The sequence below is a fragment of the Malus sylvestris genome, chromosome 9 (genome assembly GCF_916048215.2).
Source record: "Malus sylvestris chromosome 9, drMalSylv7.2, whole genome shotgun sequence".
NCBI classification, from domain to species: domain Eukaryota; kingdom Viridiplantae; phylum Streptophyta; class Magnoliopsida; order Rosales; family Rosaceae; genus Malus; species Malus sylvestris.
In genome coordinates, this window is record NC_062268.1 from 9,839,427 (window position 1) to 9,867,400 (window position 27,974).

At 38.9% G+C, this 27,974-nt stretch overlaps 4 protein-coding genes across 7 annotated transcripts; 3 read left to right on the forward strand and 1 right to left on the reverse strand.

The window, feature by feature from the left end:
- Positions 1–21: 21 nt before the first annotated feature.
- LOC126634322 (GBF-interacting protein 1-like) lies at positions 22–9,239 on the forward strand. 2 transcript variants are annotated; one of them, XM_050304812.1, is made up of 10 exons: positions 22–532; positions 1,950–1,993; positions 2,203–2,308; positions 2,763–3,230; positions 3,352–3,531; positions 4,726–5,128; positions 5,808–6,108; positions 6,404–6,562; positions 7,448–7,930; positions 8,533–9,239. In XM_050304812.1, the coding sequence occupies exons 1-10, from the start codon at positions 370–372 to the stop codon at positions 8,824–8,826; spliced, it is 2,601 nt and encodes an 866-aa protein (XP_050160769.1). In that variant the 5' UTR covers positions 22–369; the 3' UTR covers positions 8,827–9,239. The 2 variants fall into 2 exon arrangements, with proteins under 2 accessions (XP_050160769.1, XP_050160770.1); XM_050304813.1 differs by having other exon boundaries at positions 23–532; positions 4,729–5,128.
- Positions 9,240–12,671: 3,432 nt separating this feature from the next.
- Positions 12,672–15,266, forward strand: LOC126634337 (U-box domain-containing protein 3-like). Its single transcript, XM_050304854.1, has 2 exons — positions 12,672–13,076; positions 14,207–15,266. The coding sequence occupies exons 1-2, from the start codon at positions 12,730–12,732 to the stop codon at positions 15,030–15,032; spliced, it is 1,173 nt and encodes a 390-aa protein (XP_050160811.1). The 5' UTR covers positions 12,672–12,729; the 3' UTR covers positions 15,033–15,266.
- A 1,945-nt stretch (positions 15,267–17,211) lies between these two features.
- LOC126634325 (uncharacterized) lies at positions 17,212–19,851 on the forward strand. 2 transcript variants are annotated; one of them, XM_050304818.1, is made up of 2 exons: positions 17,212–17,536; positions 17,751–19,851. In XM_050304818.1, exon 2 carries the CDS (start codon positions 17,812–17,814, stop codon positions 19,534–19,536), a length of 1,725 nt encoding a protein of 574 aa, XP_050160775.1. In that variant the 5' UTR covers positions 17,212–17,536; positions 17,751–17,811; the 3' UTR covers positions 19,537–19,851. The 2 variants fall into 2 exon arrangements, with proteins under 2 accessions (XP_050160775.1, XP_050160774.1); XM_050304817.1 differs by having other exon boundaries at positions 17,767–19,851.
- Positions 19,852–20,697: 846 nt separating this feature from the next.
- On the reverse strand, positions 20,698–27,916 carry LOC126634319 (ribonuclease E/G-like protein, chloroplastic). 2 transcript variants are annotated; one of them, XM_050304810.1, is made up of 14 exons: positions 27,571–27,914; positions 26,745–26,848; positions 26,048–26,229; positions 25,486–25,738; positions 24,239–25,398; positions 23,831–24,148; positions 23,668–23,709; positions 23,193–23,317; positions 22,839–22,986; positions 22,493–22,565; positions 22,138–22,250; positions 21,715–21,834; positions 21,371–21,526; positions 20,698–21,100 (listed from the first exon to the last, which is right to left on the reverse strand). In XM_050304810.1, exons 1-14 carry the CDS (start codon positions 27,744–27,746, stop codon positions 20,921–20,923), a joined length of 3,150 nt encoding a protein of 1,049 aa, XP_050160767.1. In that variant the 5' UTR covers positions 27,747–27,914; the 3' UTR covers positions 20,698–20,920. The 2 variants fall into 2 exon arrangements, 1 of the variants encoding a protein (XP_050160767.1); XR_007627291.1 differs by lacking the exons at positions 20,698–21,100; positions 21,371–21,526; positions 21,715–21,834 and having other exon boundaries at positions 22,493–22,582; positions 27,571–27,916.
- Between the last annotated feature and the right edge of the window lie 58 nt (positions 27,917–27,974).

Genomic DNA, 27,974 nt, shown 5'->3' on the forward strand with positions numbered 1-27,974 from the left:
AAATAAACCAAAAAGCCCTACACTAAAAAAACACTTTCATTAGCTCCCTCCTCCCTTTCTCCTCTCTCTCTCTCTCTCTCTCTCTCTCAATTCTCCTCCCCCTTTTCTTTCTTGTTGTTGTCTTGTCACAGATCACTTCGAAAAGCCCCAAGCGTATATTTTTCTCCCCTTTGAGATTTTCTTGTTTATTTCAGTAGATGTTTTATATGGCGGCCATCTAAAAGCCCCAATCCTCTCACCCCAGCAATTCCTTTTCCTCCGTCGAAGTCTCTTTTTTTTTGTTGGCCAGACTCCATCAAAGTCTCTGTTCTCACATTCTCACATACACTCCAAGTCTTCTGGGTCCTTTCGCTTTGTGGGTTTGCAACCATGAGTGGCGGTGGGCTTAGGGTTTCAATCCCCAACAGTGTGAGGAAGACGATCCAGGACATCAAGGAGATCACCGGCAATCACAGTGAGGAGGAAATCCACGCAATGCTCAAAGAATGCAACATGGATCCTGACGAGACCGCCCAGAAGCTTCTCTTTCAGGGTAACCCACAATTGTTTTTTTTTTTTTTTCTGCTTTTGCTTCTCCTTTGCTCATTTTTCTAATTTGGGATTGCCTTGTTTTGCTTTTGGTGATTTGGCATGATCCGTGCGTTAAAGTTCTGATTTTTTCTTTTGGGTCGTGTTGGTTTGGTGATTTTTTTTGTGGGTTTGATTTGATTTTTTATTTTGGTTATGTGGGAAGTGGGAAATCAGTTGGGTTTTTGATCTGCTGTAATGGGTTTTCACTGTTTGTGGTTACTTTTATGAGGGCTTAGTTGGATTCTGATATCATTAGGAATTGAGCTGGTTCTATGTTGGTTCTTAGCAATCATGGTCAGGCAATTCGGAGTGATTACGGCAACAGTGAGATGCATTTGTGTAAAATTAGGGACTTTATTTTACATTAAACTTATGTTTATATTTGGGGTCCAGAAGTAAGCTACAAGCCTACAGCTTTCACTCATTTTTTTATTGAAGTTTAATGCATGTTCTCTGTTTGGAGAATCGGAGAAGAAGGTGAAAAGGAAAGTAAGTTTAGGATTCATTTTCGTTTTGGTTTGAACTTTTTGAAAGCTACATTCTTGTAGAAATTAGTTGCATTGGGCACAGCGAAGTCATCTGCTTTGTCATTTCCTAAATTCACTCTCCCTTTGGATGAAGAGAAATAGGAGGATTTTTTAAGACTATTCAGGGGTTTGTTCAAGGATCCCTGGAATAGAGTTGGATTTTTGGCTTCATTGTGGTCATTTGTATCCGTAGAGTTTAGGGATTTTCCACCGTACTCTAGCTGGTTTCTAATCTAGTCTAGCCTTGGAGTGGTTTCTAGTCTAGTCTTGCCTTGGAGTTGTGAGTGTTCTAAATAAGGTAGTGTAGGTTTATGATGGATATTTGGGGTGAACTTTTGCTCACACTTTTGTGTTATTAATTTCAGTAAAATTGATATACATAAAAGGTTCTTAATAGTATTTTAGTTAGCAGACTGGCGAAACTAATAACGATGTTATAGATCCACGTAGCAAGAAATAGCTTGGCTTTGTTGTGATGGATGGAACTTGTCAAATCTTATTACTGTGAATATCGATAATATGTTGTTGGCTTGTTGGGTTAGTTTTCTGTCTTCTGGTTGTTGTTGAACTGCAGTGTGGGAAAACACTCACACACATTAAGCGAAGTTTCCACTTGTAATCTTTGCATACAATTGCATATATTATTCTCCTAGTTTCTGATATTCATGATTGTATGTTGTTGTGCACTTTCCATGTAGTGGCTTCTAAGGAACAAAGGTGATACTATGTTTAATGTATCTGTGTCTATCTCTTCTACGTGAAGGGTTATTGTTATTTAACGTTTTTGTTGTTCTTGCTCCTTATGTTTATTTTTTTCTTAACTGAAATAAAATTTTGTGTATGAGTATGCAGATCCATTTCATGAGGTCAAAAGGAAACGTGACAAAAGAAAAGAGGTAAGAAATTCTAATCCCAATTTAATTTTTTTCATAAGCCAAATCAGTTAATTTGGGAAACTGGTGGTTAAGGTAGTGAATTTTTAACATGTTCTATTATCAAGCATTTTTTTTTAACAAAATAATAATGTGGTTTCAATACACGTATGCTGAGTTAGTTTTTGGTACTTATTATTTTGAATACCAATTAGTTGTCTTCTATCTTTCAGAATCTGAACAACAAAGAGTCTGCAGAGTCCCGGTGGAGACCTGGAGGGCAGGGACGGGGGAGTAGGGGTGGTCGGGCGAATTTTGCACCTCGTCATATACCACATGGTAAGTGATGCTCAAGTTAGATCTTGTGTCGGGATCAATATTCCCTGTATGTTTTCTTTATACCCTAGCAAAACATCTTGGTTCAATTATATCAATTTTGAATGTGTTTGTTGATTAAGATAAAATGTTATGTTTTAGTCTACTGACTATAACTGTAGAAACTTTTTCATCCAACTGCTATTTGTTTTGTGTTATTCTAACACTTCCGGTAGAAGGTTGTTTAGTTGTGTGAACTACACCTTTTTATTTTCTTGGTGTCTCTAGCCTTGCGTTGTGTGAAATTGAGGGAAAATTCTCTTTTCCTCTTCTACCAATATAATTATATGAGTGCACTTAATAGATTTCAAAATGTTTCTTACATGCTGCTCAACTGTTCCAAAAGTTTGACTTTCATTGTGCCACCAATATCAGTCATACCAGCCAAGCTAACTTTCTTCTGCATACTTCTTGTCAGATGCTGGTGGTGGCAGAAATTCTGGTCCTGCAACAGAGAATGGACCCAGTCAGGGTGCCGAGAAAGGTGTTTCTCCCTCTTTCCCACCCTCTCGTGAGACAAAAAATAAAGAGAGAAGTGTCGATGGGCCTACCAATGTGGCTTTTGGAAGTACTAGTGTTGTGCATCCCTCCCATTCATCTGCTGGAAGTGGTCCTGAAATAAGTTTGTCACTGGTTGGGGATAATTTGGGAAGTTCGGTCCCCCCAGTGGATGCAAAAAAAACCCCCAACATTAAATACGGCAATGAGGACTTGCATGAGCAGCCTGCCCTAAGCTCCAGTAGCAGCTCAGTGTTGCCAACCCCAGCATCTACATTGGCAGCTTGTTTCTCCTCTTCAGATCCAGTACCCGTGCCATCTAATGATTCACGGCTCCCAGGTTCTGTGGGTACAATTAAATGTGAAATAGGGAGCCATCATCCTGCAGGTGAGTCAAATGTAACTGTTGAGAATACGAGTTTCAAAGACTATCCCCTCCACCTCTTGTACTGAGTTGTTGGTTATAAGTTTATAACCCATGTTTGCATTTTTGGATGACAATATAACAGCTTCAGAGGTTGGTAGCTCTCCGGCACAAGGTAAAGTGGCAAGCAAGACACAGGGAGTTGGGAAAAGTCAGCATTCTGAACTTTCACACTCTTCATCTGCATCAACTCATGGTGGTTCAGGGAGTCGGCCCCCATCTAATTACAGTAGCCGGTCACAACAATTGATTGGCACTCAAAAAGGTATGATATTGGTTTTGTTTGTTTGTTTGTTTGTGTGTGAGTGTGTGAAAGTATAAAATCCTATACGCTTTTGTCATAATGATTGTGTTGTGTCCTTGAAATTGTCAAGAGCTCATATGGTTCTCTTTCAGACATTAGGGCCTCGTTTGATAGAGAGGATTGGCTTGGATAGGCCTATTTATAATATTAAAGGTATTAAATGAAGAAATGAATGACAAATCATTATTTGGTCCAACTTGAAGGTTACTCATGAAGAATAGTTGTCCCATTTCAACTTGGACAATAAGGAATTTGTCATTTATTTCTTCCTTTAAAATGCCTTCAATATAGTGAATAGTCCTACCCAAGCCAATCCTCTCTATCAAACGAGGCGTAGAAGTACTGTTAAAAGTTAGACTTCACCTCCAAACTTCCTTCCAAAAATGAGGAAAAAGGGAGGAAAATATGATGGCCTACCTTTTGCTTTTATTATTATTGGGAACTTTAACAAAAAGCACCTGGTACTGTTCACTTTAACGAAAAACCACATTTTAACACTAAAAAGTCAATCCTGGTACTATTCACTTTACCTTTTATTTTGTCCTTGTCGTTAAAACTCAAAGTTTTCAAACCCTTTTCACTAGTTTTCGTATTATTTTATTGATATTATTTTGCATTATATTGATACTCTCAGTTTAGTATTGGAGTTGTTCTTATCTGTTTGAAGCATTCAAAACATTGACAATTGTCCTCGAACTTTTGGGTCCTTATGTGCGTGTTAATTGTGGCTTCTGATTTTTGCACAGCAGAATCTGCTTAACTAAGGTAAACTTAGTCGTGTCAGAATGGTTGACTGACATTCTTCTGAAAGAGACCCATGGTTAGCTGCTTGACAAAATAGAGTTTTGTCTCTCTGCTTTGGTCCCTATTGCTTAATTCACTTTTAGATGCTTTATTTCTCTTTTGCAAAGAACGAAATCAGAGTTTGTGCAGTTGTCAATAAATTTGGAGATAATCGGTATGATACAGGGTGAATTTCTAACTAATGGAAAAGTGAAATCAATTACAACAGGAATCTACGTAGAAGACATAGTTCCTAAGTTGGTACATAAGTTTTCTCAAGAAAAATTACACTTGATGTGTTCTTATTTGGTTAATAATTTATGATAGCTTTCGACTTTCTCTGTTTTTGTAATTTTTTTTTTCTGTCTTCAGCAGTTGGTACCAATAAAGAGTGGAAACCGAAACCAATCAATTCTGCTGTTGTTCAAGGTCTGGGAACGGCTGGTGCTGCTCCTGCATCTGAGGTTTCTGCCGATTCTGTAGAGGCCCCTTCTCAGTCACAGCTGGTTTCAAGAGTCCTTGATTCGGAAGAAGCAACTTCAAAACTGCAGAGAAAGCTAGAGGAATTCCACCTTCCTCAGCGCAAAGTAGTTATTCTTCCAAATCACATACATGTTCCAGAATCTGAAAGAACCAAGCTGAGTTTTGGAAGTTTTGGGGCCATGTTTGGTGTAAGTACTGGCTATGTGGGTTCCCCTGAGAGTGATAAGAACTCAACACCTTGCTCTGAGACTTCTCAGGTTGTTGAAGAATCTGTGGAGGAACAATCCTCAAGGTTTGTAGTGATCACTATTTAGTTTACTTTAGCATGATGCTTATGTTAGATGCAATTTCATTTGCAAGGAACTTTATGGATAAAGAAGATTGAATCATTGCCCCAGATATTTGGAGCATGTTCTCTTGTCAGTCCGCTTTTAATTGGCTTGTGTTTGAACTTTGACCTTGGTTGAGACAAATTCTTGACCAATTCCATACCAACTAAAGCTTTTTCACAATCACAGTAAAGCTCCGAACCTTATCCTGGTAGGAAATCTTGAGTTCAAATCTCTGCAATTACGACATCCCAATATAAGCTGAATTCCACACGTTGGGGTTTAGTATGTGAAAGAGTCCCATATTTGAGGGGGAATATTAGAATATAAAATAATTGTTGATCCAAATTCTAAGAGCTTAAGCTTTTGGGATTAGTGGTAAACTAACAAACTTTATCAGATCCTAATTCATCCAATAAAGTTCATTTGCAAGCCATCCCTTTCCCTGCTTCCATCATTTTGTTTTAGCCTGTGCTTGGATCTAATCATTAGAGTGTACTCTCAGTAAACAAACATGTTTCTGAGCCCTGTATTTCCATCTTTAGTGTGGACTGTGTGGTATATTCTTTTTATTATTATCGTCTAGTGAACCTGTGGTGATGTTAATTCATTACTGTTTGTTTTCCGTTCTTCTGGATGCAGCAATCAAAATGCATTGGCAACTGCTGATGAAGGTGATTATCCTGATCATCCGCAATCACCTCCTCAAGTATCTGAAAATATATCAACTGGTGAGGGGGAAATATCATCCAGTGCGGCCCCAGGACACAATGAATCCAAGCATGACACTGCGTTGCCATCTGGAGGCCATCAGTTCTCGGTGGCTCATACTTCTCCGAACTACAGTTTTGGATTTGTGCCCCCAATTATAGGGAGTCAGCTTGCACCATTTGAAAACTCTGAGTCTCAATCACGTGATGTTTCCCGCCTTCCAGGCTTTGTTGTGCGTTCTCAAACCTAAGCTTCCTATACTATCGGATATAGCCATACTATAACTGCTTATATTTTTTGCATGGCTTTAATTTCTTATGTCTAGAAGCCAATTCAACTAAACCTTGATCTGAATTAGTTGGAGTGCGAGTTTAAATGTCCAGTGACATTTAAAGATCACATGTTGATTGATGTGAAATATTTTCTGCCTGATTTGGTGTGAAAATATGATTTTACATTCCTTGCAAATATAATTTTCTTTGATTTTGCAATCAATTGATAGTGGCTCGAATTTTGTTTTTCAATAGGTACAACCACCCTTTGACCCAGCAAGTTATTATGCCCAATATTACCGCTCAGGTGCTGATAGTGATGGCCGCCTTTCTCCTTTTCCTTCTCCTGGGGTTTCCACCAAGTACAATGGGAATGTTGCAGTATTGCCTCAAAGTTCTCAGTCTCCCCAAGAGGTTTGCACTAATAGCACCTTCATTTTTTCAAAGTTAAGAGAGTTGATGGTTTGTAATGTAACCACATTGTCTGAGGTCTCCTCGGTACCATGTCTATATAGCTTTAATTGTTATCGATTAATTCTTAATTTGACTCAGTTGCAATTTCCAAAATTCTAGCACCGACTGTTCTGGATTGATTAATGTGTGTTCACTGCTAGATGTAATTCTTAGTGAGAAGATTATAAAGAAGCCTATCCGGGCATAAGCTGTAGATTTCATCTTAATGTACATGGTCATTACGAAAGCAGCCTCTCCATAAATGGGGGTAAGGCTAGCCGACATTCACCTCTCCCAGACCCTGCTTAAAGCGGGAGCCTTGTGCACTGGGTACGACCTTTTTTTTTTTATAATTCTTTCCGTGTGTAGGGAAATCACCAATAATAACACCTGATTAATTTATTAATCTTTAGAATTTATGTTGTTCAGATATCTGATGTTAGACAATAGCAACTTTTCCATATTATCAATTATCGACCAAGATACATGTAAGAATGGAACAAAGGCATTGCATACTGAAGCACGTAAATATCTGATGTTGACATTAGTAGTCCATTTAATTTTTAATTTTTATTTTTTTTATCATGAAAAACTACGGTGGGCCTAGAATATACTTGTGAACGATATTGCAAAAATGTGTGTATGTTGGAGTTTGCTCTTCATTGGGCAGGATTAGTAATAAATTTTTCTCTGTTGGTAGTAGCTCATTTTCTTAGATAGGATGAAGTAGGGTTATTTTATGCATGTATTTACCCGTCTTTCCGTGATGTGTGGATGAACATAAGTAACGTGTTGGTTTTTTAAGATGCTTCCCGTATTCTGATGATATTTAATGCCTATTTTCAGGGCGGGGTTCTATCTGCAACCGGCCCAACACCATTGGTGACACAGGCTCCTGGGCTTGTACAAAGCACTCAGCAGCCACTTCCTGTCTTTCGACCACCAGCTGGGATGCACATATCTCATTATCCTCCTAACTATATTCCCTACAGTCACTACTTTTCCCCATTCTATGTTCCACCTCCAGCCATCCACCAATATTTGGGCAATGGTGCATTTCCTCAGCAACCTCAAGCCGGTGGTGTGTATCCAGCTTCTCCAGCAGCAGCAGCAGCCGCAGGAGTTAAATACTCACTGCCACAATACAAAACAGGGACTAATTCAGGGAACTCAGCTCATATGGGAATGGCAAGTGGTTATGGGCCATCTGGTTCTTCCCTGGCTGGTTATAATCAGAGTGCTCCCACAACAGCAGGAAACTCTACTTCTAATGAGGATCTTGCCTCATCTCAGTTCAAGGAAAATAATGTATACATCACGGGACAGCAGGTTGGTGTTTTAACTTTTCCCTCGTTTGTGATGTCAAATATATTTGTAGTAAAAGATTAGAGCGTGATCTATCATAATTTGTTTGCTACCTTGGTGAATTTAATTTTGACAGAAAGGAACAGTAGGATGTTTACAAATCACATATCTCAAATACATTTTTTTAGCTATAATTTTTGTATTATTTTGTTTTTATTTATATTAACATGACAGCTTAATTGAAGACTCGCTTTCCCTTTTATTGAATAGATTTCTTTAAGTTTGATATAATTGATTTTTTTGTTTTAACTTTTCAATATGGTTAACTTTCTCGATACCTGACAGAAAGTAAAACTTTATCTGTGTTTTTATCTCTTCTTTGTTAAAGTTCTCTAAATAGTAAATAACTAAATACGTTGCAAATGGTTGTGTACTTTTTATTTTACCCAGTTTTATGAATTTGTAAAAGATAATCATTGCTAAGTGGTAATTAAAGTTCCCTATTTTATAGTTTCGTAGAGTGCTGGCTTTCCATCTTTTGTGTTTCTTAGTCCATAAAGTCCTGCCATTTTCCCCTTGATACCAAAATTATTGTTGCATGATATTTACAAATTGCTTTTCTACAGAGTGAAGGATCTTCTGTGTGGGTTGCAGCACCTGGCCGAGACATATCCAGCTTAACAAGTTCGTTTTACAACCTTCCTCCTCAGGGTCAGCACATGACTTTCACCCCAACGCAGGCTGGCCATGGTACCTTTGCTGGTCTCTACCACCCTGCGCAAGCAGTAACAGCAGCAGCTGTTCATCCTCTTCTCCAGCAGTCCCAGACCATGGCCGGGGCTGTTGACATGGTGGGACCTGGGGGCAATGTTTATCAACAGCCTCAACATGCACAAATGAACTGGCCGAGTAACTACTGAAACATTTTGTAAACTTCGAAAGAAGAATATCTTGGAAATTATTTTGGGCAACTCCAATTAGTTTGGGTGGAGAGAGGCATAAAGAAGATACGGAGTTGGCTTAGATTGAGTGTAAATCTGTAAAAGGAGGCTGGAAAAAAAAAAGGAATTCGCCGATAGTATCTTCTCTGATTGTTTTAAGGACATAAAAGGTGCAGTCCACCTGTAACTGATTGACCATTTTAGTTAGTCAGGGTAGGCATGGCAGGTCGTCTTTTTTCTTGCGCTGCTTTTATGGTGTTACCATTTTTTCCGTTTTCATAGTTTCGAGTCCTATCTGGCCTCCTCCCTTCTGTTCCTTCTACTTTACTTTTTCAAGTTCTTGAACTTAGAATTTGCCGTTGATTGGTGCGAATCTCTTTCGTTCTCTTTTATATCTGAGGTCTTATAGGTTATGGAAGGTAAGATTATAGGCTGCTGAAGAATTTTTTGCATTCCATTGTTCTCGTCTTCGTGCTGTCTTACCTGTAAAGTGAATTTTGATAGCAAGAAACATCTGTATTGAACTGTTGTATTTGGTATAACAGAAGCAAACATGTCCTTTCCATTAGCCGGCTCGGGTTTCGATGATGCTTCTCATAGTTTGCAGGCGTGCAAGTCGAATATTTTGTGTTGGATGGAGAAATATGCACCTGAATTCAGATAATATTTGTGCAGAATATTCACTTTCTGATGTATGCTACGTACATTCTTTGTATTTTCCACATGCTGACTTCTGCGTCCAGACGCGTTTCTGCACACCAAAGAGCTTGATGATTGAACAGCGTCGTGGTGCTTGATTGGTGGTATGATCGACCGGCGCTCATGGCGGAGTAGCCAAAGTTTGATGCTGTGTGATCAGATAGTCCGTCCAGGTGAGTTCAATTTAGTACGATGAGTTTGATGTGGTGTGAACCAAGTGCCTGCTCAACAGTATAAACTATTCTTTGAAACATGCCTGCCGGTAGCCGACAGTATCAGGCCGCGGACTATCCTTCGCTTTCCTGGCTTTTGACCTTTTACTTGTTTAACGTTGTTTAACGTTGTTAACTTCCAACTCGCCCAATCGGGGCGTACTACGAAGTTTTGGTTCTTGTATTCATCGATGTCAACTGTGTTATAAGGAAGCCAAGTGTGATCGATTGATCGATGTCTGACTATGTAGAACAATATAGCCAAGCCACCATGTTCCACAAGTTCCTCAACGGCCATAAACTCAAACCGTTCTCAAGGCGGCCGCAACCTCCGGAAGCAGAGCCTGAGGTGCAGGAGGACGGTACGTCTATCTTGAAGATTGTCCATATCGGTGGAGGTGTTGAGAAGCACTACATGGCAACTCCTGCGGCGAAGATACTGGAGAAGCATCCCTCTTTCTTGCTGGCTAGGCCTGAGGTTTTTAGGCGGCCCTGGGACTCGGTAGTTGAACCTAATGAGATCCTCACGCCCGGTGAGAAAATACTCCTTGTTCCTCACCGAGCTATGAGGAAGCTCCGGCGTAGAATAAGAAAACCTAACAAAGAGCTTTCTGTCAACTCAACTGCGTCTCAATCTTCCATGGATGTCTCAACCGCGGCCGAGACAATTTTGCGCTGGAAACAAGGTGCGGCGGTTGGTGAGCTAAGTGACACTTCTATTTGTAGTATTATCGGAAGAAAGAACGGTGTTGGCAAGAAACATGTGACATTCCCTGGCATTGATGTCAAGCACAAAGGTGGTGGAACCGAGCGTTCGAGTAAAAGCTCGAGCGCTCAATCTCATCGAGGGAAGATGAGGGTCCGAGGTTCCATGACATGGCAGCCGTCGCTTACAACGATCACAGAAACTCGTGGGAATGATCATGTGAAGAAATATGAGTGATGTTAACGTTCCCTTTCACCATAGACGGTTTGATCATAATCATATAACCTTGTTTTTGTTTATTCAATTATAGAACAGGTTATCGATAAGTTTTCGGCCCTGGCCGTTTAGTCTAATTAAGTATTAGTTCAAAACTCATGGACGATAATTGATAAATTTAAAAAAAAAAAAAAATCCTGTTTTCGTGGGCTTTCTAATTTGAGTTTGGAGTCGTTTGAATCTTTTCTAGTGCATTTTATGTGAATTTATTTGAATTATATGATGTTTGTTGAGAACATATGTATCCAACATAAAAACAATTAGTATGATCTGAATATATTATAATTTCTAATAACATAGAACACCAGAGTATATGACAACATAGATTTTTCAAAAGTTCAAGTGGATAGAGTACTGAGTTTCCGCCCACACGTCTCGGATTTGAAACTCTCCCTCTCCTTAGATTGTTGTACTAGTTTCGAACCCCTTCCCCAATAATAAAATTTAAAATAAAAACGTTTGCTTGCCATTTTGTTTTGGTCCTCTTTAACAAGAACGAATCATTTGAGCATCCAACAATGCCATATGTGGCATAACACATAGATTGTACTAATTCCTTATGTCTTTTGCATAAGTCCCATTTTTTACATGACTCAAACTAAAAGTTCATTCGTTTCGTTGGAAAGAATCGAACTTACGTCTAAGTATGATATATATATTATTGAATATAACTATTGAAGGTGCGTTGAAGAATTCTAAACCCTAAATTTAACGAGTGGATCCAAACCACTTAAAACGATTCGCTAATTGCATTGGTTTACTGTAAATAAGAAAAAAATAGTAATTTTCATACATTCCTTTTCAGCTCTTACACACTTATTAATTTTGTACATTGATTTCATTCGATTCATTCAATCTGACGGTCGAAAGTTAAGAAAAATGTATAAAACGCAAGAATGAATATTTAGATAGCACCACCAATATGGTCCTAGCGTGGCAGATCGTTATGGTCGGTCTTAATTTTTTATTTTATTTTGTCAGTCTCATTTTTTATGATTTTGTGAAAAAGTGATACTTTTATATGAAAAGGGGACAAAGGAAATATTCCAAATAAATTGTTTAGAAAAAGGAGGGGAAATAGAAATGTTTTGTTTTGTAAGTTTTAAAATATAAGCAAAGAATCGTAGGTAATTGTATTGGTGGGTGTAATTTGGACGGTTAGTGGTTGTCCTTGCTCGCCTTTTTGTCTTCCCCCTGTGTGTTCTTCCGACCACAAGAATATTTTGTAGACCACTATGCCTATCATTTTAATAAATCAATTTACTTTCTTTTTTAAGAAACAAATCACCTTACTTTTGTATTAATATGAATTTACTTATTGTCAATACGATCTCTCTTTGGTTTGAGGAATCTTCAGATATTGTTTGTGATCATTTTTTGTTTTTATTGTAATCTTCTTTTAAGTGTAGGATTAGTCTAGTAAGGAGCGAATGTTTAGAATTCCTAACTTGAGTTTGAGTTTCCACATATGCATTTGTTGGGGTCGCTAACTCTACTTTGACATATTATTTGACATGGGAATGGAAAATACGATGCTAATTCATATTGTACAGGAGCTACTCGAGAAGAATGATAGGTTTGTTACGAATTTGCCTTCACTTCACGTTTAAACACACATTATCAACTCAGGTCAATATGTTTTCAGAAGTTACCGTTATCAATATTCTGTCACACAGTGTGAACGTTAACATATCTTTTATAACATTTATAATACCGTATTCCAACTTTGGTGTATATCATATTAAATTTGACCCGTATTGTTTTCCGTTTTTGAAAAATAACCCCTTTTGTTTAGGAATTTCATATATTAATGCATTTTTATTGGAAAAGAGAAATTAAAAAAAAAAAAAGAAAAAACCGAAAAGATTCTTCACCCAAAAAAAAAGAAAAGATAAAAAGAAAAAGAAAAAGAAAACTCCTCAATAACAGAAACAGAAACTCGTGTGCTGTAGAGAGAGAGAGAGAGAGAGAGAGAGAGAGAGGAGAGAGATGGGGGAGGAGGAGCAAAGCTCAGTGGGAGTGGAAGAAGAAGAAGAATTGGCAGAGAAGGTGGAGGAGGCAGAGACATGGAACCAAAGGAAACAAACCCTTATACTCGAAATCTCCTCAAAGCTCATCCATGGCGATCTCGAATCCAAGATTGAAGCCGCCAGAGATATCAGAAACTTGGTCAGAAAGTCTTCATCTTCGTCCTCGTCCTCGTCTTCCAAGACTCGCTCGAAGCTGGGCGCGGCGGGCGTGATTCCGCCGCTGGTGTTGATGCTCTGCTCTCCTAATCCGGATGCGCGCCAAGTTTCCCTCCTCGCCCTCCTCAACCTCGCCGTCCGAAACGAACGGTACTTTTCGCTGCTCTGTTTTTGAATTTCTCTGTGTTTACTGACTGATGAGATTTTAAGGATTAGGAATTGCTAATTTTGGCTGTGGGTTTTGTTTGCTTTGTGTTAATTTCGGGAAAGATTGAAACTTTATGTGTTCTGTGATTGTTTTGTGATTAGAGAGGAAATTAGTTGATATGATATGGGTTTTATGTGTTTTTTTGGATTTTGATTGCAAAAATGAAAATAATTGCTCACATTTATAGCAATTAAATGGATTTTGATGAGGTGATTATAAAAAAAAAAAAAATTGATAAGTTTGTTGGTGATTTCTTGATTGAGATTAGTGAGTATGAATCGTATTTGTCCATAATTGTGTGGATTTGATCACTTCGTTATTTACCAGCTGAGGGAGGGTGAGATGCAGAAGAACTAGATGATAGTGAATTTTTCCGTTGTTTGGTTACTGAGGAAGTTGGGGTTGGGCCAAAGAGTTGCTACTAAGAACGGTTGTTGATTTCGGGAAGAATTAGGTTCCTCTCCGTTCAATTTACGGAAATTTCTGCCTCAAGGTGGTTGTTAGGGGGGGGGGGGGGAATGGAGAGAAAGAACATAGCTTGAGCATGTCAAACTACTTGAGGAATAACTTTTTTTGACAAGTTTTGATCTCCTTGTACTGATACACTGGAGGATCCAACTGGATTTTGAAACCCTTGTTGTAAATGAGATGGAATGCCCAAGGCTTGACCAATCAAATGGCTTTGTTTGGATATCATATCTGATTGAAGGGTGTGAGGCCGTGGGTTCAGTTTTGACCTTGTTTGTTTTCCTTCATATACGTGGCAATGAAAACTTATGTGGTAGTTAATAGAGCGAACTTTATTCCCAAAGGTAAAATATTATCTCTCTCATAATGCTTCACAGGCATTATGATGCCAGAAAATGGTGTCCTCTACTTGTTTTCTTTTGTCTGTGGGGATTCTCCTTAACTGTAATCATGTGAATTCACTTATATGTGAATTTAAAGTGGTCCCTAGTCTGCAATTGTTTGCTCTTTGGCCATTACCCTTGTTTTAGGTTATGGCTTTTACTTGTATAATATTGGAGATGTTGTCAGTATGTCTCATTGGTCCTTGTTTGATGCTAATTAGGAATAAGGTCAAGATTGTGATGGCAGGAGCTGTCCCCCCGCTTGTTGAGCTCCTCAAGTTCCAAAATGGTAGTTTAAGGGATTTAGCAACTGCAGCAATCTTAACACTCTCAGCTGCTGCACTGAACAAGCCAATCATTGCAGATTCTGGAGCTGCACCTCTCCTGGTTGAGATCCTGAGCTCCGGAAGTGTTCAAGGAAAAGTTGATGCCGTGACCGCCTTACACAATCTCTCTACCTGCAAAGAGAACTCAACTGCTATTCTGGATGCTACAGCTGTTCGTCCTCTCATTAACCTTCTCAAAGAATGCAAAAAGTACTCCAAGTTTGCTGAAAAGACTACTGCCCTTCTCGAGATCCTATCCAACTCTGAAGAAGGGCGTACTGCAATCTCAAACTCAGAAGGTGGGATATTAACCTTAGTAGAGACTGTTGAAGATGGATCCCTAATCAGCACACAACACGCGGTTGGAGCATTGCTCTCCATGTGTCAGAGCTGCCGCGACAAATACAGGGAACTCATTCTTAATGAAGGTGCAGTCCCAGGTCTTCTTCGACTGACAGTAGATGGCACAGCTGAAGCTCGGGAGAGAGCTCGTACGCTGCTAGACTTGCTTAGAGATTCTCCCCAGCAAAAGCAATTGGCCTCCTCCGTTCTGGAGAGAATTGTATACGACATTGCCACTAGGGTCGATGGAGCAGACAAAGCAGCTGAAACTGCAAAAAGGTTACTGGAAGACATGGTTAAAAGAAGCATGGAGCATAGCATGGACCGAATCCAGCAGAGAGCTGCATCTTGTACACCTTCGGATACTCAGTCTACGTAATAATTTTGTTTGGCGGTAGGAGTTTCGCAAATCACTCGGTTAAAAGAGTTTTAATCTGAATCTATGTATTTGATTGGGCAGTTAAAACTCTGCACCCTGCTAATTCACCCTCCAGGATGTGTTAGAAATCACTGGAGTTGAAATGTTGGATTGGAGTAGGGGTGAATTGTGAGTCCATTGTATATCTCAAACTTTGTTCATGTATATATATAAAAGTCACTCTTTGATATGTTACTGCACATTTCTTCTGACCACAAGTGAAAACAAATTCACACATATACCCTTGTACCGGAGATTTTGTATTCGACGTTCCCTCCAAATCCATCCCTTTCGATAAAATGAGAAAACTATATAATTGAAGATCGCTTGTATTCAAAGCAACCCCAAAGTTTGACCTGTTCGAAAATTTGCTTTTGACGAGAACGTTACTGTGCCGTTATCCTAAACCTAGGTCAATCATGCACTAGGCATTTTAACTTTGACAATGCAATTGACTTAAGATAGCGCTGCAATGACATTTCTCATATAATGGGATGTTCATGTGACGTTATCTTAAATCAATCACGCATTGTCATATGTTTTAACTTTCTCACATGAAAATGTGTGATTCACTCAGGAGATTGCCCCCAGTAACATTATCCAATGATAGTGTTATCTCAAGCCAATTATGTACTATTATGTGTTTTAACTTTCTCACATGATAATGTGACCCGTTCGAGAGACCGACACAATAACATTCCCCATGTAATGGTAATGACATGCTGGATCTTGTGAGGCACAATTGTCCCATATCGACCAAACACTTGAGTAAATCCATCTTTATACAAGTGATTGAAAAGAAATGGGCCATGGCCATTGAGGGCAATGGATTTGGGTACATAAGTTTTGTTTTTGTTTTCTATGTTTAAGTTTTTTCGAAACGATAAGACTATTTACCAGAAATAGTCAACTTTTTTTTTAAAGAATAAAAGTGAATTCAATCAGTCATAACTATTGATGCCAAATATGGCTGTAGTATAAAAAACATAATCAATTAATTTGCAATGTTTTCCTTCTATTTCTTTCATTGAGAAACATGCCTCAATTTGCCAATAATCCAAGTTCGAGTGAAAGAACTTAGATTAGATAGTTGTATCCTGCACGATAAGTGTTTAAGAACTACCGCATAGGTGTGGGAACGTAATAGTTGTATCCTACGTTCAAGAACTACTGCAAAGGTGCGGGGACGTGTTTCTACAAGCCTATCTTCGAAAAAACAAAGTTAGTATATTTGTTGTGATTCTAGTTACAACTTCGTTACATTTTCATATCTATGATTAAGTTATATAGTTCAATTTGATTTATGTAGTTCAAACATGACATTGTGACGTTATCTTAAGTCAATCACGCACTATCATGCATTTTAACTTTCTCACATAAAAATGTAATTAACTTAAACTACTGCTGCAATAACATTCGCGTTGCATAAAAGTCTTCTCTCATTCTCTTGGCTCATGTGGCAAGGCTGGGAGCCTGGGATCCATTCCGTCCTGTACTTTAAACTGAAGGACAGTCTTCTATATGGTACCACATAAAGCCTTATCCACCGCCCCCTTAAACAGCAAAGGCACCAACCTAAGATCCATCCCAAATTTAACAGACCTCCAACATTTTCACTAACCCTTACAATGTCACATCATTTTTAGGTAAAAAAATTGTTGACTCAGTAATTAAAAGGGGAACAGGATCCCCTCCAGAGCATGGGGACCGAAGCCTGCTGAGCAACCTATCTGGGCCCTTAAAAATTTGATCTAACGACTACAAATAGAGACCTCTCTAAAGTTATAATAATTACAGCCGTTGGATCAAATTTCAAAGGTTTAGATGGATTGCTCAATAGGCTCCGGTCCCCATGCTCAGGAGGGGATCCAGTTTCATTAAAAGAGTTGATATGTTGGAGCTTAAAATACATCAGTAGTTAAGTTAAGTTAATTAATTAATTACTTTCACTGTCACCTTATTAGTTTTTGCTAATACTGATAGTGAAAGCCATTAATTAATTATTTAAAATTACATATTTAACACGGTCGCTGTGTCTGTAGTTGTTCAACTGTGAAGTAGACGCTTCCCTAATAAACACCGGACTAATTAAGCCTGGATTAGTTACTCCCGGTCCCGGGTGCGCACTACGCCGAACCAGTCATCGCCTTCCCGTAACAGACACCGGACTAATTAAACCTGGATTAATTACGCCCGGGTACCAGTCAACTCCTTCCACGTGGAACCATCCTAACAGATAAGCGCAGTACACCCCCTGCTCAGTCTTGCACTGGGTGATATAGTTTTATAATCATCACAATCGCCCTCCTCGCTGAAAGGTCAGAGAATTTGAGGGAGAAAATCCAGCAGCTGCCCGCACTTCACAGTCGCACTGGAGAAGCCAAGTCGATAGAGCAATGGTGACGAAATGAAGCTTTCCCGACGGTTCTAGCTTCATCTCTCCGTGTGAGAACCGGTGGAAGAAGGTAAAAATCTTTGCGCATCTGCTAATCTTTTGGCTTCGTACATTGCATCAATTCGTAGATCTCCGTAACCCCACTTGGAATTTGTTCAAGGATCTGAATATAAACAACCTAAATCGAACAAAATCTTATCTTTTTCCATTCCCATATAGTTTGTTTCTCCTTTTTTTTTTTTTAACTGAAGCTTCGTTTTTGTGTGGTTTGGTGATCTGGGTAGTTGTGTTTTGTGGTAGATTGTTGTTTTGGGTGGTTGTGGAAGAAGCTTCTGGTTCCGGAAAATGATGGGTCGGTCTCCATTTGCTAGAGCTGGAGGGTTTAGGCCTGAGAATTTGGGTCCCAGTGCCCTTGCCTTGATTGGGAACCTTTGCTTTACGTTTTTTGTGCTGGGAGTGTTGATCTTTACTATCATTGCCGCCACCTATGAACCTGAAGACCCGTTGTTTCACCCGTCGACAAAGATCACTACATTCCTCACATCCAAATCCAATGCCACTTTCAAATCCGATGACACCGTGGTCAAGACTGGTGAGAATTTCTTGGCTCCCAATCAAACAGAGATTGGCAACTTTATCAGTATGACTGATGTTGTTAACTTGAGCGAGGGCGATAACTCGATCACTCAGAATTCTGAAGCAGAATCTGCTAGTTGTGAGGGTCCCATTGATTGCAGGGACCCGGAAGTGTTCCATTTGATGATGAGGGCCACCATAGAGAAGTTTAAGGATATTCATTTTTACCGGTTTGGGAAACCAGTGCAGGGTTCGGATGGTAACAGTTGTGATATGGCATGGCGGTTTAGGCCTAAGGAAGGGAAGACTGCTTCTTTTTACAAGGACTATCGGAGATTTAGCATTTTGAAGTCTGAGAATTGTACTCTTAGTGTGGGTGATATTGGAGAGTACCATACTGGAGTAAATGCCAGGAAGAGGAAGAAGAAGGCCGGGTTTGATAAGCAAGGGAAGACAGAGGCCGGGTTTGATAAGCAAGGGAAGACAGAGGTGAATTCCTTGCCAGTTGTTGGGGAGGTTGTGAATGATACCCTACCTGTGGTTGAGTCTGAAGGTTCATTCAGTCATGGGAAGTACTTAATTTATAGTGGTGGTGGAGATAGGTGCAAGAGCATGAACCATTACTTGTGGAGTTTCCTCTGTGCTTTAGGTGAAGCTCAGTACCTGAACCGAACTTTGGTCATGGAATTGACTCTTTGTCTGTCTTCGATTTACACTTCGTCAAATCAAGATGAGGAAGGGAAGGATTTCAGGTTTTACTTTGACTTTGAGCATTTAAGAGAGTCTGCATCTGTATTAGATGCAAAGCAGTTTTGGACAGACTGGGAAAAATGGCAGAAGAAAGACGGTTTGGGTATGCATCTTGTAGAGGATTATAGGGTCACACCTATGAAACTTAATGATGTCAAGGATACTTTGATTATGAGAAAGTTTGGATCTGTGGAGCCAGACAATTATTGGTATAGGGTGTGTGAAGGGGAGACAGAGTCCGTAGTACAACGACCATGGCATTTGGTGTGGAAATCGAGAAGGTTGATGGATATAGTGTCTGCAATCGCATCAAAGTTGAACTGGGATTATGACTCTGTGCACATTGAGAGAGGGGAGAAAGCACAGAACAAGGAGCTTTGGCCTAACCTTGATGCAGATACTTCACCTAGTGCACTTCTCTCAACCCTACCAAACAAAATTGAAGACGGAAGGAACCTCTACATTGCAACAAACGAGCCAGATACATCTTTCTTTGATCCTTTGAAAGACAAGTATACCACTCGTTTCCTCGACGAGTACAAGGATCTTTGGGATGAAAGCAGCGAGTGGTACTTTGATACCACTAAGCTCAACAATGGAGTTCCTGTTGAATTTGACGGTTACATGAAGGTCTCGGTTGATACAGAAGTATTCTTGAGAGGGAAAAAGCAGATAGAAACTTTCAACGATCTCACCAAAGACTGCAAGGATGGTATCAACAGTTGCAGCACCGCGACCAGCTGATCCCCGCAAATTAATTTTCAGACTTCGCCATTTGCTACATTGCCGATATCCACGTGTACTGTTTAGCTATTTTCTGTCTGCATTTGAGAATTTGTAAGCCTAAACTGATAGTTTTAGAATTAAGTAGCTTTTGTCATGAGTTTGTACTTGTAGAAAAGGCACTATCAATATCCATCACTTCGAATTTCATAAGTGTGCACTTGAACTTCGGTTTTGTTTGATGTCAATGTCTTATGTATTGAATCATGTGATCTTCTGGTGTGTTGTTGCTCCAGAATTTTTTTTATTCGATAAATAGTTGAACTTTTTCTTTTATTTTGGTTCAAGATTTTTAATTTGTTTCCAATTAGGAAGTCGTTAATCGCACTCCAGAAAAAGTTATGAAATAAAATAAAAAATGGAATGCAAAATAACTAGTTTGGAGTGCTAACAACGATTCCCGACATCAATAGAAATTGGAGTACTGAAGGCTTCCTCTTTATCATTTGTTTGGTCACATGCCAACTCTCCATCCTCTTCGATCTTTTACCTTGAGGGAGGACATTTAGCAGAGAAGGTAAGTACCAAGTTGCTAGTTTTTCTGTTAATATTATTTTACTTTCACTTTTTGCACTCTTAACTTTATGGTCATTAGATTTTAAAATCAAAGGAAAAAAAAATTAGTTAATCAAATGATTGAAGATTTCAAAGGTTGGTGCTATCCATACATTATTTTACATTCGAGGCACTCCTTGTTAATTTATGTCCTTTAATCTTTTTCAATTCTTTCGATCCGATGCCTAATAATTAAAAAAGTGTGAGAAGTAAAAACCGGTGTATGGATGGCACCGCCCATTTTAAATTGGTAATGTTCATTAGTGAGCGCCAACCCGCCGGACAATCAATATCATCATCCCTAATTAGTCCTTATAGTACTAGGATAAAAAAATCTTACTAACCAAAACTTTCCATTTTCAGCAGGGTAGCGATTTTCACACTCCATTTTATACATTCTCATCGCTCTTGTTTTCGTGCTATAAAAACGGGAGAATTGCAAAAAGGCCAAAATGATAGAAGTGCAAAAAGGCCAAAATGAAGAGTGTGAAAGTCGCTACCTTTTTAGAACAGAACCAACCATCCTTTCGAACAACCAACAAAAAACATAAGGTGACAACATACGACTGCTTCTGAAAATGCTACTAGGTATTATTAAGAAAATAAATAGTTGCTGATAACAAAACTAGTTGACCAAGCATTACTACAACGTGCTATTATCAACAAAATGCCATCTAATCCTCTCTTTTCTCCTTTCTCTACATCCTCCTCTTATATAGTCAACATTTGAAAGAATCAAATAGAAAATTGAGTCTGTATACAGAACAAATACACGTCAATCTGGCAAGTCTCATTTTCGCCCGGTCTTCCACTTTTTGACCGGAAACAAGGTCACCTTTCTGCCAGAATTGTTAGCTCTGCCTTCCGAAGATTGTAACATTGAAATCGTTACTGGTGGAGGATCTTTGTGTCCCTTTTCATCCACAAATGGTTTCAGCTCAAATGCACCTCTAGTGAAACCTCTAGCAACCTGAAAGGGGTTTAGGCCTCTGACAATCAGTAAATTTCAATACAAATCATGGAAAAGCATGTCAGTTACAAAGTACGGGCAAGAAAGTTGAGGTCGTGTTTGTTTACTAATGGAACCGATAAATCTAAGGTTTCTCCTAGCAGCTAAAGTTTCAATTTAAACCATTATTTGCTTATGCATTTCACATACCATACAGGTCATTCATACCATCCTCAATCTTGAACAGAAACTGAAGATTTGGGATCAGGAATACCCGTCGGCTTTACATACCTTTAGCAGAATCCAGACTTTGAGGGAACTGCTCAAGAATGCAAGTCTTGTCCTTTTCCCAGAGGTTAGGTACTCACACATGTGATGGTCAACTCTCAGAATATACTTCGGCCAGGATTTGGGGTTCCCCGGGTCCGGCCTCTCTTCCATCATTGCCTGATAGAAGTTCAAGAAGTATTAACTTTTCTGTTCGAAAGGCACATTTAACAGTTGAATGAACTAAAATTATATGGTACATGTTAAAATGGCTGTAAAGCCTGCTAGCAGGATTTCAATTCTAGAAAGAAATAATTTTCCGCCAATTATAGTAAAAGGAACGTATAGTAGTCTGAAACTTCACTTACAAGTAATCGAGAAATTTCTTGTTCAATTTTGGAGAAGGAGGTCTCTAATGCTTCTACTCTCCCAGTGGCATGACAGCAAGCACACGGTTCACTAATCATAAATGTCACACTAGGTCGTACCTGTCAACATGATAATCATTCATCAGATAAAACAATTAACCTTTGACTGAGCTCATCAAGCATTGTGCGAAGATTTGCCAGTTAATATATAAATCTTGAGAAGATTTTCATGTTGCCCTCTTGACCTAAATTTCTAAATGTTTAATAATCTATACGTACATTTGTAATTTCAAGCAACCATCTAGCCAACCTCGAATAGTTGGGATGGTGCTCAATTGCAAATCTTCGTCAAAATTACTCTCTTTAAAATTTTACTGAATTAAAAGCAAGGAGAAAATTGTGATTTGCAATAATGCAACGTACTCGCTTTCTTGTTATTTCCATAAGTCCATGCCTAGACAGTTCAGAGACTTTAACCATCGATCTGTCTCTCTCCACAGCCTTCTTAACTTCTTCATACACCAATCTCTTGTTTGCTGAAAATAAGGCAGTGCGAAAGAGGAATCATAAACAAATATAACTTCCTCAAGATAAAATGATAAAGAATTCAGAAACTTTTTATGTTTTATGTATTTTAATTAAATTGCCTCCTTTTTCCCATAAAAACATGAAGTTCAGTGACTTTCTATCTATCCTAAGAACCAAACCAGTTGTGGTCATGCCTAAATATGTCAATAGCACGTCCACAAACCCACAAGAGAGGGAGACTTCGACTTACACTCATCAGCCATGTCAATGAAATCTACCACGATTATGCCACCAATATCTCTCAGTCGTAACTCCCTTGCAATCTGAAACACATTATTCTCTGTCAAACAAGTACCACAGAGCTTAAAGAATCAGATGGAAAAATACATCTATCTTAAAGCTTTGAAAAGAAAATAAATAAAGCATCTTTCGGAAGGCAATCAAGTATTAGTTGCATAAACATGGTAATATGCTTTGTTGCCATCTTACAAGTCACAGCTGAGTATGCTGTTGCCTAGCAAGAAATATACAAGTTGCCAATCCGTGCAAGGCAAACAACGTCCAGAAATGGTGATTATAATTCACATGTAGCATACCTGTTTAGCAGCTGCAAGGTTGACTTCTAAAATAGCTTTCTCCTGTGAATTTCCATGACCAAACATCCCATGTCCTCCATTCACATCGATAGAGACTAATGCCTCAGTTTGCTCTATCACTAAAGAACCTCCATTAGCCAGTGGAACCCTGTAAGGCAAGAGATGTAAACATCAACAAAAATACTCAGCTAACTCTTCTCTCCGCACCCTCACAGCAACAAAAGGAAAAACAAAGATAAAGGGTCAATGAAGTGAAGAAATCATGGAACAAACATTAACAAATGGGTCGATAAGCATCACCAGTGTTAGAAAATGTGATAACTGAGAGCATAAGCAATATTCCCTGCCCCTCACCTTTTACTGAGCATGTTGTTGATCTCTTCTTCTATGTTAAATTCATCAAAAAGAGGAACTCTTTTGTTGTACAACTCTACTCGATCACAGAGATCAGGGGCAATCTCCTGAAGGTAATTGCTAACCTGGAAAGCATAGAAATAACTGACCTTAGTATTTCATAGCAAAATAATAACTTTTGTAAAAAACTAGTGATTACACTGTTGCAGTTAGAGAAAGATAGATCATGAAAGATATAGAAGCAGTCAACTGTAGACTAGTTGAAGTCTGGAACCATACAATGCTTTTCCAATACTGTGTTCTCAGTTTCTCCTATATAGGAGATACAGTAATTTCAATTTTCCCCTCTCACTATAAGTAATTATGACCCCATGCATCAATTACGATCCAACTACACCACACACATTTGTCTCATTCTAAAAAATTTATGAGAGTTTCTAATCTACTAAAATATTCCTATATGATTAGGCCATACCTCATGATATGTCCTGGGAGAGTCAACCACCATTTTTTCAACCTGAAGCAGCCACAAGAAAGGGATAAGACTGCAAGATTTTTGTAAAATTTGATGTGAACAAAATAGCGGAAAATGAAAAACAATAGACAGAATAACTTTGATATAAATGATATAAACTCACCGTCTCATTAAAATAATCCTGGACAACTGAGAGCGTCTGACCCATTGCCCGATGCAGAATGACAGGAATGGCCCCTTCCACACCTTCATCTGCAGCAAGAGCTGCAGATTTTGCATGTTCTGTAATGTTTTTCCAAGTTGAAACAAGGCCTTCCAAATCCTTTTGCAGTTCCTCTAAAGAATGACCAGCAGCAACAGTTCTTACCGTCAGACCAAAACCCGGAGGTTGCAAGGTTTTTGCTATGACTTTTAATCGTGTACGCTCAACACCGCCAATTTTTTTGGAGATTCCGATTCTATCACAACGAGTTAACAATATCTGCAAGCCAAAGGACTCAGAGGTGTTATATATTCATAATAATAAAGAATAAGGAAAATTTAAGGAGGCAAAGGCTGAATCAAAACATACCCAGAATCTGCTTTTTAATTTTGGGTAAGCAGTCAGTGTGGGACCTTTTGAACCCAGCCCCTCTTTGACAACTTGTACAATAACTTTAGTGCCTTTCTGAACTCGGGCCCACTTATTCTCATTAGTCACAGTATTTGTATCCTTCTTATTCTGGAGATGAGACATTTGAGAATTGCTAGAACCATTTATGGCAACAGGTACAGCACTAGTTTCACCTTCTAGAAAATCAGCTTCTACTTCACCATAATCGAGTATACCACCATTCATGTTTTCCTTAACATCTGAAACATCGAATTCATCCTCAATATCATGCTCATCATCGTCATCATCATTGTGCATTGATTTTACATAATCATTCTGAGAGCTGATTTCAATGACGTCATCAGTCGCTTCATAATCAAGTGACACACGTTCATTTTCATATGCAGTCACATGCTCATCCAACATATAGTTGTTAGCTTCACTTTTCTTTGTCCTTCGGAATGGAGGGAATATGAATGGTTCTCTGTTTTGTTTAATGTCCATTAGAGAGGGTCTAGAACTCCCAATATTTACAAATGCACCACCCATATGGGGTACAAGTTTCGAAACCACTCCTATATACACGCTATCACACTGCACTGTACTTTTAACTGGTTCCAGCAGTAACTCAACCAATTTCCCATATTCTAGTAGGGCTATCCTTTGCATGGTACATATAGAAGAATTAATCAGTATAATGGTAGAAACAGGTTCCTTCAAAATTAGGTTATTCCTTTCTTCAGGCAACAAATGTTCTGGATCGTCCAAATTTTCCGCACCATCTTTTATGCTGTCATTCTTTTTGGACATATCAGACCCCATCTTATCCTTAGACACAAGGCAGAAGAGAGGTGAATGGAGTAACCAGGGTTCCTCAACAGGATAATGTCTTTCAGTTGAAAAACTATTAGAAGTTGAGCCCCTCTGACTGCTATTTGCTATACGGTCACAATCAGAGTACACATTATCCTCCATTGGTTCATTTAAGAATGGGTTCAACTCTAATATGTCGCTACTGGAAATTAAGCCATTGTTAAGTTCGCCATCAGCATACACCGTGCGCTTCTCCATAGGAAGATTTAAGGCTGGCTTGGATTCTATCATATCACTTTTAAGGTATTTCATAATCTCATATTCATCTGTCAAACCACTGGAAGCATTTGAGTGTTCAGAAACATGTCAAGGAAAGAGATTGCATATACTATGGCATTACAAGGGAGATTTACCTCTAGCTGGAGCTGAGAATAATGGTTGTATTGGAAGATATGCCTCCTCTATCCATGAACCCCATGAACTATTTGGAGACATTGTGGTATCGGTCCTCATCCATGAATCCCGCACTATAATTTTTCCACTTTGTTTGACAGGTAAGGGTACAGATATAGACAATTCAGGTCCAGGTCTCCAGGTAATGTCATACGAAGGCCACCTTTCTGTCTTTATGAAATAGTTATACTTGAAGTTGACACCACCATTAATCTGCCGAAAAGTAAAGGGTGAATAAGCGGACCTTACAGCATAATACAATAAAAATGCTCTCTGTGTCTCTCTTCATCTTTCCCTGGAGAAACATCTCTAGTTACTTCTATGCTAAAGGGAAATCTTCAACTACTTATTTTATCATATTAGAAACATGTGTATGGATTTTGTTGTTTGCTTTCATTTGTGTAAGTCACTATAACAAATAAACAAAACTCATATTTGACAGATACCATAATTCATGCATCACTTCATGCTTCACAAAACCAACATAATCACGTGTTACTTTGCGTAGCTAGGCAAAATTACCTTGACTTCAGCCTTCCATAAGTTTGTATGTTCCATAGGAGACATTAGTATAGCAATCTCCGGCTCCCAGCAGCCAAGAACAGTAGGATCCCCAGTTATGTATAGAAATTGGCCAGCTTGTAGATCAGCCTCTATTGTCCAGACTATCTTGCACATCCCTTTAGAAGTAGCACTTGACTTTCCTGAGAAACCAGAATGTTCTAGATGCATAAGCCATTTTTAACAATAGGAAAGTACTTACTGAAAGGATGATGTGTAACATTAACGACATAAAAGTTTACATTAGTACTAACTAGTAAGAGGGACATTCTCTTACAATCCTTGTTTCTTTTTCGAGTTAAAAAAAAGGTTACGTATTTCCTTATTATAGGTAGAAACAAGACTAGGAATGATCATCATGGAAAGGAAAATTTCAGATTAAAATGCTATTGCTCAGACCAGTGAAGCATATTGCAAAGGAAATTCTCTGATAAATTCTTTGCATTTTCGTAGTTGTCTGTCTGAACATGGATGAGGATGATAAGTCCTATCAGTAGACAAAATACTACTTAAAATGCATCTTATTTTCCGCCAGGGGGTGGGGTGTAGGTTGAAGTTCTCAAACCAAACACGATAATGAGCTTAAAATGAATTAATGCAAACCTAACACACAAGGAAATGGCATCAAAGATGTTCAAAAACAGTACAGTTGCGTTACCTTTCTCCATGGACATCATAGGAGAACTCAGGAAAGAACTATGCTTTGCCATACAAAGAGTGAATCTGAACGCATTTCCGAGAGGTATGTGATGGAATGTATACCTGCTTTGATACCATTATGTATTATATATATCAAAGTAGGAAGACAATCAGACTTAGCAAAATTATCTTTAGAAGCATTTCTATGTAATTTATCATCTTCTTTTGAGCACAAATGCTGAAGTTTCCATAGAATGCACAAATACAGGTAATGGAACAACTACAACTGGTATTTATATAGCATTTCATCTATCCCACGATGTTCTCATTGCATGCAAGGATAGGGGTCGAGTGACTACTAAATTACTAATATTGGAATTTTCATTCGAACAATGTCTACTGCTCGAGATTAAACAAGCAAACATCTTTCATATTCCATTTATCCTGTGCCTTATGCTTTCTAGGTTTTGATTAATAAAAAACACGAATATCATTACATTGGATAATGAACAATTATACTGGAATTAATATGATTTAGCTCGTGTTTAACTACATATCACAGCGGTAATAAATCTGCTTCAAACTAAACATAATTCCCTATCTATAGAACACTGACTATAATTTCCAATTGTATGCTGACATACATTGCGAGTAGAGCAATGCTGAAAACGAATAGGACCCAAATAAAACCTGGTCCTAGAACACCGAAAGACGCAAGCTTTCGCACTCCATAGCCACAAATACATCCAATTCAATGTGCTTACATAGCAATTCATTCGAAACCAATAAAACCCAAACAAATTTAGAAGCAGAAGACAGTAACAAAACTTGAATTCGAAACGTACGGGGACAAAAACCTCAGGCTGACGGAGCTGCGAACAAGCCAAGAGGAAGAAGAGGGAAACTGGGTATGCTTCGTGAGCAGGTGGTGGTGGCGCCGAAGACGGGCGTGATATTCGGGGACGCCCATGAGCCGCCGCGACCCCAGTGCTTCAGTGGAGCAGGGGCAGTGAAAAGCCATAGAGGGCGGTACTGGGTTGGTAAATTAGGACTTGCAGAAGGGGCAGTTCCGTCATTTGATGGGTGCCGAGCTTCAAAGGCTTCAGCTTTGGGACTGTGGAGGGATAATGGAAAGTGGATAGAACGAATTCTGCTGCTTGTGAGTTGTGAGAAGAAGATAGAATGACATGGCCTTGCCCTTGCGGGTTGCTAGTGTTTTTGGCTTGGCGCCTTGTCTCGCACGTGTGAG